Below are 17,995 nucleotides of genomic sequence, written 5' to 3'. Positions count from 1 at the left end.
GAAGAGATCACCAAATTGCAAATTTTAAACGGATAAATTGTATTATATGTGGATTATATGTCAATAAGGCTATATAAAAGTTTAATTGTATGTGCTCTCCCTCACAGGACTTTCTTTTCTCCCCTTTCTTCCCTAAAAGGTGTGGCTCTCCTAAACCCTAAGGGACCCCACGAGGCTTGCAACCAGGGAGCAGTGGGCAGCAGCAGCTCCTCCAGGCTGACCCCCTGACCCTGTCTCCAAGACCCCCTTTTCTCTGACTTCCCAGTGAGCTAAAGCAACCCCGCCACGGCTTATTTCTCTCCTATCACGTTTCTAGAGAGCCAGAGCAGCCCCACCTAGGCTCTCTCCTACTGCTTCTTCTATCCTAAGCCCTCCTTGTTTCACCGTCCCCAGCTTTAATAAATATACTCTCAATTTTTTTTAATTATATTTTAAAAATTTACTAGAGGAACAACAGGGCAGGAAGTTCAATGTAAGTCTCTCAACATTGAAACAATTTTTAAACATTTTATAATGTACCTCTAGTACTTCTTAAAATTACTTGATGGCTCATGTTTCTAAACACACACATAGTTCAGAAATTATTGTTAATTTTGACACATTGAGTATTTTTAAACTAGTACTAGAAATTAATTCATTAAATTTACAATTTGCAGAATATGCTTTTCCTTTCCTAGGCTAAAGATAAAAACTATAATTAGTACCTAAAATACTCAACTTTTAAATATTTTAAATATTTACTAAACATGTAACAGTATACAAGTTGTATCACTTATATACTATTTTTAAAAATAAAATGCTTCGTGAAGTTTTTGTTATAAGGGTTTTTCTGGTAAGGTTACAGGAAAAAGTAAGTCTTGCCCACCTTAGTCTAAGAACACTGATACTGGTAAAAATTTCTGTACTAAAATAAGGAAGAAATTCGTAGTACAGAACTNTTATTTTTATTTTATTTTATTTTTTTTTTTATTTATTCATCTTTAGAGGGGAAGGGAAGGAGAGAGGAAGAGAAACATCAATGTATGGTTGCTTCTCGTGCATCCCCTGCTGGGAACTGGCCCCTGCCGGGAACTGGCCTACAACCCAAGCATGTGCCCTGACTGGGAATCGAACCGCGATCATCTGGTTCGCAGGCCCGCGCTCAATCCACTGAGCTACACCAGCCAGGTAAATATTTTAAATATTTACTAAACATGTAATAGTATACAAGTTGTATCACTTATATACTATTTTTAAAAATAAAATGCTTCGTGAAGTTTTTGTTATAAGGGTTTTTCTGGTGAGGTTACAGGAAAAAGTAAGTCTTGCCCACCTTAGTCTAAGAACACTGATACTGGTAAAAATTTCTGTACTAAAATAAGGAAGAAATTCGTAGTAAAGAACTGTGAGGTACAAAAGAAAAAAAATCTGCCAAGCACAGAGACAAGTCAGGACATTTCAAGCAAGTCTGGCTCAAAGTACAGCCAACAGAGTTAAGTTTTTAAACTGTTCTAGAGAGCCAGATGGTCCAGAATCCACCCCCCAAATCTCACAAAGCCCTGCAAAAAAGAGTGCCAGAAAAAAAATACGCAGAACAGAATGTAAGAACAGACTAAGAATGAAAGCATTCCAGCCAAAGGATGAAAACTGTAGGCAAACTGAAATTATCCAATCTTCTCTAAACTTACTTTTAATGCCAATTTAATACATTAAGTGAACTTTACAAAATATAAATGGCCCTCGCAGTCAAATTCAATATGCTCAACTCAGTTCCTTTACAACAGTGTTTTAGACATTATTGTTCCTGAGAAAATTATTGCTGTCTGCTTTGCCATTCCAAACCTTATAAACTATACAAAAATCATTCAAGTTTAATTTCAAAATTCAAAGACATAAAAAGGCAACTCAATCATGTACTACCAAATATAACTCTCTACAAAAAGGAATTCAGTGATCAGTATAGCAAAGGTTGTTTACAACAGCATTAATTGACATATAAATTATCTGTGTACATAAGGGCTTAAGTAAACTATAAAGTATCTATTCAGTGAATATATCTTAAAGACACTTAAAAATGCTATTAAGACCACACTGGAAAATACCTATACTATTAAGTTAAAGGAAACAATACAAATTTACACATGTATGTGAGGGAAGGGGGAGAGAAAGAGAAATAGAGGTAGAGAGAAAGAGAAAGAGAGAGAAGGAGAGAGAAAGGTTACAACCATACTAAAAAAATAATGAAAGCAACACCCTGGCCAGATAGCTCAGTCAGTTAGCGCCTCCTCCCGATACGCCAAGGTGCAGGGTTTGAGCTCAGGGAAAGGCACATGTAAGAATCAACCAATTAATGCAGGAATAAGTGGAACAACGAATCAGTTTCTCTCTCTCCCCATCTGTCTCTCTCTCTAAAATCAATCAATAAACAAAATTTTTAAAAATAAATAACATTTTTAAAGTAAAAAACCAAAAATTTAAAAAATGGGTTGAATGATGATCCATGCTTTTTCTTGCTGTTTTACTACACATAAAGTTTTCTTTTAATGACTGAAGAATTTTCCAAATGAAAAAAAGTTTTAAATAATACTTATGAGTTCTGCATATAAGTATCAATAATAACAGCACATGTATTTACTGAATGTCTCCTATATTCCACCTACGTATATACATCATATATAAGGAAAAGGACGCTGAGAGTTTAAGTAACTTGCCATAGGCAACCAGAGAGAGTACAAGTGGCCGAGGAGAATTCAAATCTAGCTTGTTTTGTACTAAGTGTAGTGCTCTCCTCACTAAGTAAAACTTCTCTCAGTCTCCCTGAGATAGAGATCTTGATACTATGGGCATTCTACATACTATTTTAGAGTCACAGTTCCTTTAAAGCCTATCCTTGAAACCCCTTCCTAATGTCGTAAACTCTAGGTTAAAATTCTTGCTTTATTACAAAGTTCAACAAAATCACAGGATATTCCACAGCACTCCAGTGCCTGACTTCTATCATCCTCTATCATAGCACTTACTGCTCTGGAGTCAGTGTTTATCTCCCTAAGAGACTACAAGGCACCTCGGCACATGAGTGTAGGTCTTATTCTCTCTGTATGTCCAAAGCCTAAAACACTGGTAACACACAGGAGGAGTTCTGTAAATATTTTCTGAAATAAAAGAGGATCAACAAGCAACAATGGAAGCACCTTTAATACATTTAAGTTTCATATTTTTAAGTATATGCATAATGATATACCTGTGTTGTACCTATACAAGAAAAGATTGAATGAGGTTGCCAATAATCCTTAGTATCAGTGATCTATGAAAAAAGTGTAACATACCAAAGAAAACAGCCCTATAAATAGCTAATATCCACAAATTACAAATATTTGTCTACCAGGGGTAGTTATTATTATTACTATTAATAGCTGCTACCATTTAAACTGATCCCAAACATTTATAATCATTATTGCCTATCATCTTCACCAAAAATATGGGTTTATTCTCCATTTTACAGATTTTTTTTAAAAAACAGAGGTTAAAAATTTTGTTATATTACAATCAAACAAGGGAATTATACCTAAGATTCTGACTGCAAAGCCCAAGGTCTCCCATCATTTCATCCTCTCAACAATGTTCATATCCAGAGCATCAAACATCCTCAGACCTAGTGATTCCGGGTTTTATTTAACAAAATAGCTTGTTCCTTAGGGAATTTTTCTCTGATACATGGTATCATCTTTAGCAATAGAATACCGAAGGAACTCCAAGTCCAAGTCACCATACCCAAGAGAGTATCAGTTTGAAAGTAAATACTGGAATGATGGACACTAACTTAGACAGGCTTAGGTTTTCAAGAGTTAGAAATTCCTAGAGATTGCAAAATGTAAATCTACCTTCTGTTTACAAATGTCTACCTTCCTATCATGTTTACAAAAACCCTTCACTATAATTTGGTACAACAATCACCTACTAGGGATGTGGTCTATGCAATAAATTGATTTTTGCATAATAGTTAAGTTGAAGCCTAGAACATACATTCAGTTATAACCAAGGATGGCATCATAATTGGTTCTACCAGAAGTATTTTGCCCTTAAATAGAGACATTCAATTTATGAGTCATTTATTCTACCTGGGTTATAATCCTGGCTCTACTACTTAGCAGCAGCTTGACCTTGAACAAATTACTTCACCTCTCTGCCTAAGTCTTCTCTTTCGGTAAAACAAGAATAAAGATGACCCAGTTATCAAGTTCTAAGGATTACTGAAAAGTTCATCAGGTTGTAAGCATTACTGCAAGCAGTGCCTGACACATCATAAATGCTCAATGAATATTAATAATTACTGTTATTATCATCCCAATATTGACCACGTCTGTCTCTCTCCCTTCCTTTCACACACTCACACAGGCACTCACACATGTGTACACACACGCAAACCCCACTCTGAACAATCTTACTTTTACATTTTTTACATAACAGTAGAGGAGTGTAATATGTGAATGTTTACTTTCATCCCTAAATTTGCCTGAAATATCTTCAATGAATGTTTATAGGAAGCAGCATAAGCAAATGAGTTTGAGAACAGATGTAAATGGGTTCAAATCTCAAATCTACCACTTTAAAACAACCCTGAGTAATACAGAAGATTAACTCCTACTTGTAGAAAAACTGTGAAGATTAAGTAAAATAATACACGTAAATCATCTAAAGATACCTACTGCTTATCGGGAATTTAATATCAGACTTTTTCCTTCTCAACAGTGGCATAAGAGTATTATCCTTCCAGGATCTTTGCGTTAATATTTAGCCCACTCCAAGACGGTGATGCAGACAGACATGGTTGCCTCTTCGCACAACCACATCAAAATTACAACTAAAATATAGAACAAAACACTCAACAATGTCAGAAATTGAGTTGAAGGGAAGTCTGACAACTTTAGAATTGAAGAAACCACATCCATCTAGAATGGTAGGAGGGGCACAGATGAGGAACAGGCTGGTCCCACACCCACACGGATAAACATTTCAGAAGGGACATCTCAAGGCTCAGGAGTCCCAGACCCACACCATACCTCTTAGCCCAGGATTCCAGTGCCAGGAAGATAAGACCCCACAACCTCCAGGTGCAAAAACCAGTGGGGACTGAGTGGGTGGAGGAGGCTGCTGAAGCTCTAAGCAGTTCCTCTTGTGGAACTCTCACATGGATTCACCTACTAAGAATTGCTGCCTCCAAGCCCCAACACTGGGGTGGCAGCTTGAAGGGCACCCGTGGTACACAGGGAGAGACTGAAGTGCCTGGTATCGCACCACTGTCTCTTTGCTGAGCCCTCCACCCACACAGAGCCGATGGACTGCTGCTATATCTGAGACTCCATCAACCTGGCTAACACTGTGTGACCCTCCTTGGAGATTCACAGAGGCTCTACCCCACCCAACTTACCCCACCCCACTCAAGCTGCTCTTCAGTAAGAATGGCTCTTCTAGGCTCCTAAATCCCATGAAACAAACAACAGCTGGCTTCAGTGAGTCCTAGTAGCAGCCAGATTAGAGTCACAGTTTGTCTTCACCTGGGGATCTCCAAGCCCAGCGCAAGTAGCAGCCATCTCAGATTGCTTTATAGGTCAGGAAGGGTGCTTCGGCTAAACACAGGTGGGGGCTAACCTTGCCCTGCACTCCCCAGGAAACCCTAGGGCCTGCACACCCAGTGGACAGCTACAGACCACATCAGAGCATTACCACCCTGACCCCCTGCACAGCTGGTCCTCCAGGAAAAGTGGAGGTTGGGGGTAAGCCAGTCCTTGCAGCTGACTGGCCTGGGTAAATCCCTCCCATTTATCTGCCAACAGCAACCAAGGCTCAGCAACCAAGGCTCAGCTACAAGAGGAGGGTGTACTCAGTCCACTTTAAGGGCGTACCTCGAATATCCAGCTTGGGTGTAGGGGAGGCTGTATCACTGGACCCTCCAGGACACCTACTACATTAGGCCATGCTAACAAGACAAAAAGTCAAAACAGCTCTACCTAATACATTAAAAAAAAAAACCCACAAGGAGGTTGCCAAAACAAGGAGACAAGTATAGCCCAAATAAAAGAACAGATCAAAACTCCAGAAAAAGAGCTAAACAACAGAGTTCAAAGCACTGTTTATAAGAATGCTCAGGGAACTCAGTGAGGACCTCAGAAGCATAAAAAAGATCCAGTCAGAAACAAAATATTCACTAATTGAAATAAATAACAATTTACAAGGAAACAACAGTAGAGGGGATGAAGCTGAGAGTCAAATCAATTTGATTTGATTCCAATTCATTTAATCCAAATAAATTCATTTAATCTAAATCCAATGAATTTAATTTGGAACATAAAAAGCTCCTCCAAAGAACAACCAATTAAAACAAAGGGAAAAAACAATCCAAAAAAAGGAGGACAGCTTTCGGCCAAAACGGAGGCATAGGTAGATGCACTTTGCCTTCTCACACAACCAAAAGAAGGACAACAGATTTAAAAACAAAAAATAACCAGAAGTGCCAGAAAATCTAACTGTATGGAAGTCCGACAACCAAGGAGTTAAAGAAACATTCACCCAGACTGGTAGGGAGGGGCGGAGACAGACAGCTGAGATAGAGAGGACTCAAGACAATGCAGCAGCAGGAGGACCAGGCAGTGGCTAGAGGACCTGGGGTCCAACATTTGTGTGTGGATAAACCAGGAGGAACAACTGGGGAGCAAGAAAGACCATACTACCCAGGGTTCCAGTGTGGGGAAATAAAGCCTCAAAACTTCTAACTGTAAAAATCTGTGGGGATTGTGGCAGCAGCGGGAGAAACTCCCCGCCTCACAGGAGAGTTAGCTAGAGAGAGACCCACAGGGTCCTAGAAGGTACACAAACCACCCACCTGGTGGGAATCAGCACCAGGATAATCAGCACTAAGCAATGAAGAGATAGACAACCTATCAGATGCAGAGTTCAGAACACTGGTAATCAGGATGCTCATAGAAATGGTTGAGTATGGTTGCAAAATAGAGGAAGAATTAAAGGCTATGCAAAGTGAAATAAAGGAAAATGTACAGAGAACCAACAGTGACGGGAAGGAAACTGGGACTCAAATCAACGATTTGGACGAGAAGGAAGAAATAAACATTCAACCAGAACAGAATGAAGAAACAAGAATTTTTTTTAAAAAATGAGGAGAGGCTTAGGAACATCCAGGACAACTTTAAACATTCCAACATCCAAATCGTAGGGGTACGAGAAGGAGAAGAGAAAGAGCAAGAAACTGAAAACCTATTTTCAAATATAATCAAGGAGAACTTCCCCAGTCTGGCAAAGGAAACAGACTTCCACAAAGTTCAGGAAGCTCAGAGAGTCCCAAAGAAGTTGGACCCAAAGAAGCACACACCAAGGCACATCATAATTACATTACCCAAGATTAAAGATAAGGAGAGAATCTTAAAAGCTACAAGAGAAAAGAGATGATTACCTACAAAGGAGTTCCCATCAGACTGTCAGCTGATTTCTCAAAAGAAACCTTGCAGGCAAGAAGGGGCTGGAAAAAAGTATTTTAAGTCATGAAATGCAAAGACCTACATCCAAGATTACTCTATCCAGCAAAGCTATCATTTAGAATGGGAGGGCAGATAAAGTGCTTTCCAGATAAGGCCAAGTTAAAGGAGTTCATTATCATCAAGACCTTATTTTATGGGACTTATAATAAGGGACTTATCTAAGAAAAAAATGATGATCAAAACTATGAACAGTAAAATGACAACAAACTCACAACTATCAACAACTGAACCTAAAAAAACAAAAACAAACACAAACTAAGCAAACAATTAGAATGGGAACAAAATCACAGAAAAGGAGATCACACGTAGGGTTATCAGCAGGGAGGTGGAGGTGGAGCTGGAGAATAGGGGACAAGGTACAGGGAATAAGAAGCAAAAATAGTAAATACAAAGTAGATAGGAGAACATTAAGAATAGTACATGAAATACAGAAGCCAAAGAACTTATATGTATGATCCATGGCATGAACTAAGATGGGGGAATACTGGTGGGAGGGAGGGTGCAAGGTGGATGGGAATAAAGGGGAAGGGAAAAAATGAGACAACTTTAACAGCATAATCAGTAAAATATATTTTTAAAAATTAAATAAATGAAGACAGTATAAGCAGCCTCAAGAGGTCCAACATTCACATCATAAGGGTGCCAGAAAAAAGAGAAAGAACAAGAAACTGGAAATCTATCTGAAAGAACAGTGAAGGAGAACTTCCATAATTTGGTGAAGGAAACAGACATATAAGTCCAGGAGGAGCAGAGAATCCCAATTATGATGGAAGCAAAGAGACCCACTCCAAGACACATCTTTATTAAAATGCCAAGGGTTTTAATAAAGAGAGCCTCTTAAAGCAAGAGAAAAAAAATTATTGGAATGCTGCCACACGGGAAGGGAGAGAGGGGAGAATGGATAAAGATGACAGGGATAAAAGAAGGATAAATAGGTAGTTACAGAATAGCCATGGGAATGTAAAGTACAGTGCAGGAAATGGAGTAGCTAAAGAACTTATTTATACACATGACCCACAGGCATGAACAATGGTGGGGGGATTGCCTGAGGGAGTTGGGGGCGCTGGCTGGTGGGGGGCAAAAGGGAAAAAATCAGGACAACTGTAACAGCATAATCAATATAATAAAAAATAAAAATAAATATTTAGCACACCAGCTAGAATTGTTCTACAACTAAAATGGGACACTAAGGCAGACAAATCACACATAAAATTAAGTTCACAATTTCCAGCTGTCTCACCATTTAAGTGTTTTAACACCAATATCTACATAATTAAAGTTTAAAAATCTTAGAAAAGCCCAGAGTAGAGAAACTTTCCTTTATAAGTTATACATTTTTTTACATATTTTATTTATTTATTTATTTATAGAGAGAGGGGAAGGGAAGGAGAAAGAGTGGGAGAGAAACATCAATGTGTGGTTGCCTCCCATGTGTCCCCCACTGGGGACCCGGCCCACAACCCAGGCATGTGCCCTGACTGGGAATCGAACCAGCCACCCTTTGCTTCACAGTCTGTGCTCAATCCACCGAGCTACACCAGCCAGGGCTTTTTTTTTTTGGTTTTTAAGAGGCTTTAAATTCTTGAATTTAACTTGAACCATAGCTATATAACATAACTAGCCATCATAATTTACTATTCCTATTAACAGAACTAATGTTTTTAAATTATTTCCCATTCACGGACCAAAATAGGAATGGCAGAGTGAACTGAACTGACCAAATCTAATGTCATAAAAGTAAAACCCCTAGAGACCAGTGAACTCAAGGGCCAGGTATCAGAATCACCTGCACGACTCTAAAAACAAGCAAACGCAGAGCACAGTGCAGAGGAGCCCGAGTCCTAGTTGCAGGTCCCAACACATGCATTTTTTTAAAGCTTCATAGATTAGTCTGATATTCACCCCAACATTGTGAACCTGGCTCCAAATAATAGATTTGATGTGCTTGAGCCTGATTTACTCAATGAAAGAACTACAGAAACATCAGTTTAGTAATGGTTCCTTATCTAGCTCCCAATTGCATACTCTTAGGTATTAAGTAAATATGAATTTTTTGAGGGTTGCTTAGTTTGTACTGCACATTAAGCTGGCTCTTTATCCAAAATCCACAATCTTCCAAAAGAACCTGTATGCTGTAATAAATTTGCTCTTTAAAAAATCAGTATCTATATAGTCATCCATGGTGCATGGCAGGTTTAGGAGTAAAAATATGAAAACAAACTACTCCCCCATCCCTATCACAAGAAAGCATATACGCCTGTATCTCATATTAGCCTTAATGGACCACTAAGTTTAAATCAGTGATTCTCAACTAGTGGCAATGTGGTCTCTCAGGAAACATCTGGCAGTGTATGGCGATATTTCTGATGGTCCCAACTGGGGACAGTACTACTAGCATCTCGTGGGTAAGTATGGTGCAATACATCCCACAATGCACCAGACAGCCCCCCATACCAAATAATTATCTAGCCCAAAATGTCAATGGTGCCAAGGTTGAGAAACCATGATCTAAAAATATCCTATTATGATACAGAAGTTTTCCCCCTAAAATACGTTCTTGTCCCAGTGTTTTTGGCCAAATTCTTATTTTTATTGAAAACATAACAAGAAATAAGCAGCTTGATTATTTTAGATGGGAAACTCCTGGTACCATTAAATTCCCATTACAAAATCCCCAATCTAAAGGGGGAGGAAGTGAGGCTGATTGTTCTCTGTATACTAGCACCACATAAAACCAAGTTGTTGTTGTTTTTTAAGATTTTATTTATTTGAGCACGGGCCTGCGAACCACACAATCGCGGTTCGATTCCCAGTCAGGGCACATGCCTGGGTTGCAGGCCAGTTCCCAGCAGGGGACTAATGAGAGGCAACCATACATTGATATTCCTCTCCTTCTCTTCTTCCCTTCCCCTCTAAAGATAAATAAATGAAATCTAAAAAAATATATTTTATTTATTTATTGCTAGAGAAAGAGAGGGAGAGTCAGAGAGAAACACTGATGTGTGGCTGCCTCTCGTATACCCCCTGCTGGGGACCAGGCCTGAGACCCAGGCATGTGCCCTGACTGGGAATGAAACCGACAACCCTTTGGTTCACAGGCCAGTGCTCAATCCACTGATCCACACCAGCCAGGGCTAAAGACAAGTTTTTAAAAGAACCCCCTGGCTGGTGTAGCTCAGTGGATTGAGCGAGGGCCTGCAAACCAGACAATCGCGTGTTCAATTCCCAGTCAGGGCACATGCCTGGGTTGCAGGCCAGTTCCCAACAGGGGACTCACGAGAGGCAACCATACATTGATATTTCTCTCCTTCTCTCCTTCCTTTCCCCTCTAAAGATAAATAAATAAAATCTTAAAAAAAAAAACTCCAACCCTTATTTTTTAATTGCACCTCCAATTCATGAAAACATTATTTATATCACCAAGATAAGTTTCTTATACTTCACTTCTACCTTACTTTTATACAAAATATTAAAAAGTTCACATTTATGTGATAGGAAAGCACAACACGAGACCAACTTTTAACCAGTATTATTTTTACATATCAGGTTATAATGATCAAGTTTGATAACATACTATGTTGATGAACTGGAGAAAAAGGACTAAACACTGTTGCTGAATGCAAATAACCAATATCTATTCAAATTAAAAATATGTTTTGACCCCCAAATTATACCCACTTAAAACTAATATACATACTCACACATGTGCACAGATGTGAAAAGGAATGTTCATTGTTGGCAGTAACAGAAGAATAGAAACAACATAAATATCTACCATTAGATGGGTAGTTAAACAAATTATAGTATATTCGGATAAGAGAAAGTGGCGAAGTTCTGAAAATAATGAAGGAGAGCTGTATGTGTTGGTGTAAAACAATCTAGATCAATTAAACTTAAGAAAGAATTAGTAGCCCTGGCTGGTGTAGCTCAGTGGATTGAGCGAGGGCCTGCGAACCACACAATCACGGTTCGATTCCCAGTCAGGGCACATGCCTGGGTTGCAGGCCAGTTCCCAGCAGGGAACCCACAAGAGGCAACCATACATTGATATTCCTCTCCTTCTCTCCTTCCCTTCCCCTCTAAAGATAAATAAATAAAATCTTTAAAAAAGAAGAAAGAATTAGTAGTAATAATAATGAGCCACAAAACAACATGCAGCTTACTCAAAGGAAACATAAAAAATACATATACCATATATATGTGTATATAAATATATGTATTTGCATACACATCACAGACTGTTGCTGGAAATACACACAAGAAACTGGCAAAAATGACTGCCTCTAAGGCAACTGAGGGCCCAGAACAGGAAGGAGACTTTCACTGGCATTGTCTGAATTTTTTAACATGGATTTATACCAGTTCTTTTATTTATTGACTAATTTAAATAACTAAAGCTATTTAGTTATTAACTCATAGGTTATTCCGGGGAGACTAATTTAAGTTACTTAAATAACTAAAGTTATTTAAACACTTTAAATAACTAATTTAAATAACTCAAATTCTGAGCCTTAGTATATTCTCCAATTCTAAATGATGATAATAATAGCCTAGCTCATTGGTTATCATAAGATCAAATGAAAGAGCATAAAATGCTTTATGAATTATAAAGCAGAACACAAAATTATAAATTAGTCCTCTGAATGAATTCTCCAAACCAGCTATAATTTTTATCATTCTTCTGACCAATTTCTCTAAACCCAAAGATGTTTAAGATGATAACATTGTAGACGCAATGTTAGAACACAGACCTTTTACTTTATCTACAGTTATTGGCTTCAATTTAAAAAAGTAAAATTTCAAAAAGTTATCACAGAAATGCTAAATCAGCTGATTATAGAAGGAATATATGCTCACCACTGAAAAGAAAGTAAATAAAGACTATACCCATTCATTAAAAAATCTTCGGTTTTTCCTTCTAGTCTTTTTTTCCTATGCATGTTTAACTAGATTAATCATTTATCTAAATATTTTTTAATGTTTCCACCTTACTGTAATACAGCATTCAAATTACATTCTTAGATTATTAGAAGCTTCTAATAAACATAATTTTTAATGAAGGCACAATATTTTATCTTCTTGATCAGAGTTCAACCACTTTAAAATGAAATTCCAGGAAGTGAACTCTGCCTGGATTAACTTTTCATTTTTTTCTGCAAGTAAACAGGTTACGTATCTTTCTCTTTCTGTCTAACCCCCTACCAGAGCTCCAATTTTACTAAGTCTAAAACTCACATAAAGTGCAATTATAAAGTGCATTTATAATTCCTTGAAAAGCAAATACAACACCTTATATTGAGCTCTAAATCAGACTATTAGTGAGAGAGGAAATTACTACTATGATTTGTTGCTAAATAAATATGCTCAATCTTTTTCTACTTTGTGTTAGTCTGTTATCATTCTGTCTGCAAAGAGTGTGAAAACAAAGAAATACACTCTTAGGTTATTCCAGGGACTATTAGACAAACCCAAATGTTCCTAGTTAATTTTAACTATAACAGCTCCTCCCAAATGCTGAACATTCCAAGCCACTTTTTAGAATAGTATCGTTCAAAGAAGAAAGGATTTCCTGAGAATACTGGATTGTCACTTACATATTCTGCTCTGTATTTACTGTCATAATTGTTAAACCAGCCCATTAAGGTGATACATTTATTAACCCAACTGCATAACCAGAAACTGAAATTATGGGAGATTTTTCCCTCCAATTTTCAAATTTTTTATAATGCAGTTATATCACTTTTGCAATTAAAAAAGCATTGAAAGGATTATTATTCTTACAGAATTTACTGTTTTATACACTAAGATTATTTAAGTCTCATTCTAAGAACCTTTTTATTTTATTTAAATATTTTATTTTATTTTTTTTAATTGTATTTATTTATTTATCTTTAGAGGGGAAGGAGAGAGGGAGAGAAACATCCATGTATGGTTGCCTTTCATGCATTCTCTGCTGGGAGTTGGCCTGCAGGGAACTGGCCTGCAACCCAGGCATGTGCCCTGACTGGGAATTGAACCGTGATCCTCTGGTTCACAGGCCTGTGCTCAATCCACTGAGCTACGCCAGCCAGGGCAGAACCTTTTTATTATTAAAAAAAAATAATCCTGACCTGGCCAGCATGGCTCAGTAAGTTGGACATCAGCCTGCAAAGCCAAGGCTCACAGGTTTGATTCCTGGTCAGAGCACTTGCCTGGGTTGAACCCAGGTCCCAGGTCAGGGTGCATGTGAGAGGCAACCAATTAATATTTCTCCCCCTCTGTTTCTCCCTCCCTTCTCTTTTCTCTAAAATAAATAAATACTTGTTTAAAAAGACTTAGATTCAGGATCAACTCTTTTAAAAAAATCCCAGCTAAATTAAAACAAGAAAACTTCAGCATAAAACAACTGCTGGGAGATCACTTAAAATACCCATACCATGCCTATTTCAATAAAATAAAACCTTTATCATAAAGAGCACCACTACACACCCATAACTGTCTTGTCAAGATAGTGTGAAAGACACTGGAGATTTAGAGGCACAAGACATGTCTTCCATTCTCAAGTTTACTACCTAATTAGGGCAACAAGGCATATATACTGAAAAAGAGAATCGAAAATACACAAGGGCATGCCAAGCATCTGGTACACAGAGAGGTACAGTGAATAAACAGCTTTTGTTGGAGTCCTACAGACCTTGGTTCAAATCTTAGCCCTTTCATTTACTATTTACATAAATTACTTCCCTCATTTGTAAAATGTTAAATTAAGTGACATAAAATTTCTGTCATATAGTAATGCCTAAAGGGAAGCCAATATATTACTGTTATTATTAGGGATACAGTCTTGAGGAAGAAATGGGCAACTAGAAAAATTTTTAAAGAGAAGTATTAATATCTCTTTTGTAATCTATCACCGTAAGCAAAAATCACAAGATCTTTCTCAAGTTTTACTTCAAACTGACAAGAAAAAAACTAAACATCTAGTGAAAACTACTAAAATTAGAAAACACTAATGTACAAAGCGCTAAGTACCCTGGGGAAGTCACCACTAAATCCTCAGATTGTAGAGTATGACCTATAAAAAAGAATGTTAGTTGGAAAGGTCCTTAGAGCAGCTAATTCAAACTCTCCTACTAGAATGTAAGCTCCAAGTTTTATCTCCAAGCTCCAAGATTATTACTTATTTTCTTCATTAGTATATCCTCAGTACCTAGAATAATTACTAGCACAGTGAGTGTTCAACAAATATTCATTGAATAAATATTAAAGTCAAGAAAACAGAGGCCTGGAGACTTAACTCAATGCCATACATTGAACTAAGCTTGGCAGAGCTGGGACTGAAACTAACCTTTCATTATTCTAATAATAGTCTATCTTCTCTAGTAGCTAGAGTATGATAATTTAGATAATTTATTCTGGTGGTTGGGGAGTTGAAGGGTTGGTTGGTTGGCAGGCAGAGGAAGAAGAAGAAAGGAGTAAATTAAAACATTTTTTCACATTCTCCTATCAGTTTTGCTTAATTGATAATGGCAAAGAAAAAATTATAAACAAGACAATCCCAACACAGTGCCTACCACATGATAGGTAGTTAACAAATATTTGTCGAATGAATGAACCCACTCCAAAACCATTATTTTCTCATGACCAGAGGTGGAAACTAACTCCAGCATCTGTTTAATCTTTATAACAGTCATAGAGCCCTTTAGAATTTTCAGCCAAACAGAAGACAAAGTTATTAATCACTTTTATCCAGATGGGCACTGAGGGAGAAGAGATGAATAAAAGACATCCCTGCCCTCGAGGCTCTCTCTCTCTGGAGTTTACCTGAGTCTGTCCACATCTGTCTCTGTCTCTGTCTCTGCCTGTGTGTGTGTGTGTGTGTGTGTTGGAGGAAGGGGTTCACATAAACATATCAATAATGAATGTGAAACCAGGTTGCATTGTTATCTCAGTTTATTGCCTCAAGCAGTTAAATTAAATTTAAAAAACACAAAAAAGCAAAGTTTTAGATTATCAAGGAGGCACATTAGGGTACATTAACACTTGAGAAGATTCTTGTGCCTTTACAAAATTTCCTAATGCCTCTTAAATGTCTTAAAATCAAAACACTCCAAACTGACTTACAAATGATACAAATCGACTTACATTGTCGATACAAATGAACCATCTATGTCCTCTTATATGTGAGACTCTGAAGGATAATTCAGTATTTATTCTGTGTACGTGTTAACATTTAAATATATTTTTAAAACACAAGATCAATTAATTATGTAACTGCCTATAAAACTGACAAAGCCTGAAGAGAACCTCCAGAAATGACAGTAAACAGAAACTAAAAACACTATCTAAGGAGAGAATAAAGTAGGCACACAGCTAAGAAGTAAATCTATAGAAGTCTTCAAAAGACCAGAATCTTTAAGAGGGGAAAAACTCCTGCTCAGAATTGGCCAAAAGAGCCAGAGAGCAACAGCCTGCCAACAGGACCTTGTTTATTAATGCAACTCACTAACTGGACTCATAAAAAGTGAACACCCAAGAGTCAATGTTGCCATTCCTCAAATTTGAGCTTCAGGAGGACCCTTCCAAAGAGTTTCACCACCAAAACTAAATCACCACAGTCCAAAGATTCTTCCCCATTACCTGCCTGTCAAAACAGGATAAGCAACACCAAACAAATTGGGAGATGAACAGACTTCCTAAGAGACTGGTAATTCCTGCAAGCTGAAGCTATTTTACCTAAAATACATGTTTGTATGTGGTTCCTGGTTTCTGGAAAGAACATCTTTCACTCAGTCTATTCTAGAGTGCTAGTGGAACACCCCAAAACTCTCTGGGGCCGGAATGTATACCCTATATCTCAGTGTTAAAATCTTACACTGACAAATTCGGGTCAAGGAGACTACAAGGAGGCCGGAAGATACTACAAGGCAAACAGGAAAGCTGGGGTGGGCCCCGAGGGGAAAGTACCTGGCCACCAGCTGTGGAGAGAACAGGATGAGAAGTCGAAACTGGTAAATTTTGGTCAGAGGAGAGGGGAGGACTGACAGGTGCATATCACCTCATCATCCTGGACATCACAGGAAGATTATAATTGGCTTTCCTTTTACAAAGAGGGAGGCACAAGGATCCTAGAGTGAGTGATGTTGAGAGGTTTTCTGGGAAGCCCAAGGACAAGGTTCTGAGGCAAAGAGAAACGAAAAAGACCCCGATAACCGCTTCTGGTGAAGATTCCCCCAGAATGAGTAATCTTTACGGTCGGTTCCCAGCCCCAAGACTGATGGAACCACCACATCTGTTGAAGGATGTTTTCCTGTTATCCGCTTGGTCAGCGATTAAATGAAATCCCACCTGGTAGGAATGAAAGCAGACGTGAGCAGGAGAAGACTTACCGAGGGTCTGCCCCAGAAGGAAACCTGCTCAGGAGGGGAAGAGGGCTAGCTGGGTAAGTACTTGAGTGGGATGAAACTTATTTGGAATAGAGAACCCTGGAGGAAACTGTTGAGGAAGGGTTGCCTTTCCTTGGAATTCAGTGGAAACAGGCCGGTTTAGGGAGGAAAGATGCCATGAACGTCCGGCTCGAGAAGGTGACTAGAACTGGAGTAAGCGCTTTGCCTGGCGGAGGGCTGACCCGGGAGTGAGGCTGATCAGCAGGAGCTCAACAGGCGCTCACCTGGGACAGACTGGCTAGGAAGGAGGAAACTTCTTGCGAGAGTGAAAGCTGAGTGGAGGGAGAGGGGCCGGGCACCGGCTGAGCGGGGCTGGGGCACAGTCAACTCAGCTTGGACGGGCAGGGGTTGAAAGGAGAGGGCGCCGCGTGGGGCGGGGCTGAGGGCGCCCACCGACCCCAGGTGGGGTCGAGGCATTCGCAGCGGACTGCCAGGTCGGGATGGCGCCCTCCCTCCAGCACACACGCGCACGCTCTTGCTCTACGCCGCCCTGCCCGGGGCCGTGAGATACCGCACAGGGCGGTGAGCCAGAGAGGGCGGTGGGGGAGGGGGCCGGTCGGGAACACCCGCCGACCGAGCCCAGAGGATGGGCTGGCGGCGTTACCTGTGTCAGGGAGAGCTGGGCTGCCGCAGCCATGGTGTTTCCATCATGCACGGGAGGGGAAGGAAGGACTGGAGGACCCGGGCCGGGGCGGAGAGAAGGCGGAGGGAGCGGCCAGAGGCAAGGCCGGGGCGGGCAGGCGGGCGTCTCCCCTAACTTCGACAACTTCCCTCCTCTCACCCGCCCCGCCCCGCCCCGCCGGGCCCCGCCCGCCCTGAGCAGGCCCGGGCGGCACCCAAATCCTGGCGCCGGAGTTGGCGCCGCGGGACTGGAGCCTGACACCGAGGGCGGGGCCTCTTGGGAAAACCCAGAGCATACATGAAATTAAGAATAATGGGCTTTGAAGGCACTGACAACTCCAGATTGTCCTGTGAACTTTAGGCAGGTCTTCAGTTTCTATAAAATAAAATAAATATATTTTTAGAATTTTAATTGGGGAA

General features: G+C 39.5%; 1 protein-coding gene across 2 annotated transcripts in view; it reads right to left on the bottom strand.

Annotated features, from left to right (window-relative positions):
* EPS15 (epidermal growth factor receptor pathway substrate 15) overlaps positions 1 to 17,706 on the bottom strand; it is a 131,425-nt gene extending 113,719 nt beyond the window's left edge. Inside the window, exon 1 of one of the 2 annotated variants that reach the window (XM_037043305.1) lies at positions 17,559 to 17,706. In XM_037043305.1, the coding sequence (XP_036899200.1) occupies positions 17,559 to 17,591 (33 nt within the window). In that variant the 5' untranslated portion in view covers positions 17,592 to 17,706. The remainder of the gene's footprint in view (positions 1 to 17,558) is intronic. The other variant, XM_037043304.1, reaches the window with a different exon arrangement.
* Positions 17,707 to 17,995: the final 289 nt, after the last annotated feature.

Source organism: Sturnira hondurensis, unplaced genomic scaffold (assembly GCF_014824575.4).
Source record: "Sturnira hondurensis isolate 20B ecotype Veracruz unplaced genomic scaffold, ASM1482457v3 Scaffold0004068, whole genome shotgun sequence".
NCBI classification, from domain to species: domain Eukaryota; kingdom Metazoa; phylum Chordata; class Mammalia; order Chiroptera; family Phyllostomidae; genus Sturnira; species Sturnira hondurensis.
This window is presented reverse-complemented; position numbering and strand designations above follow the sequence as displayed.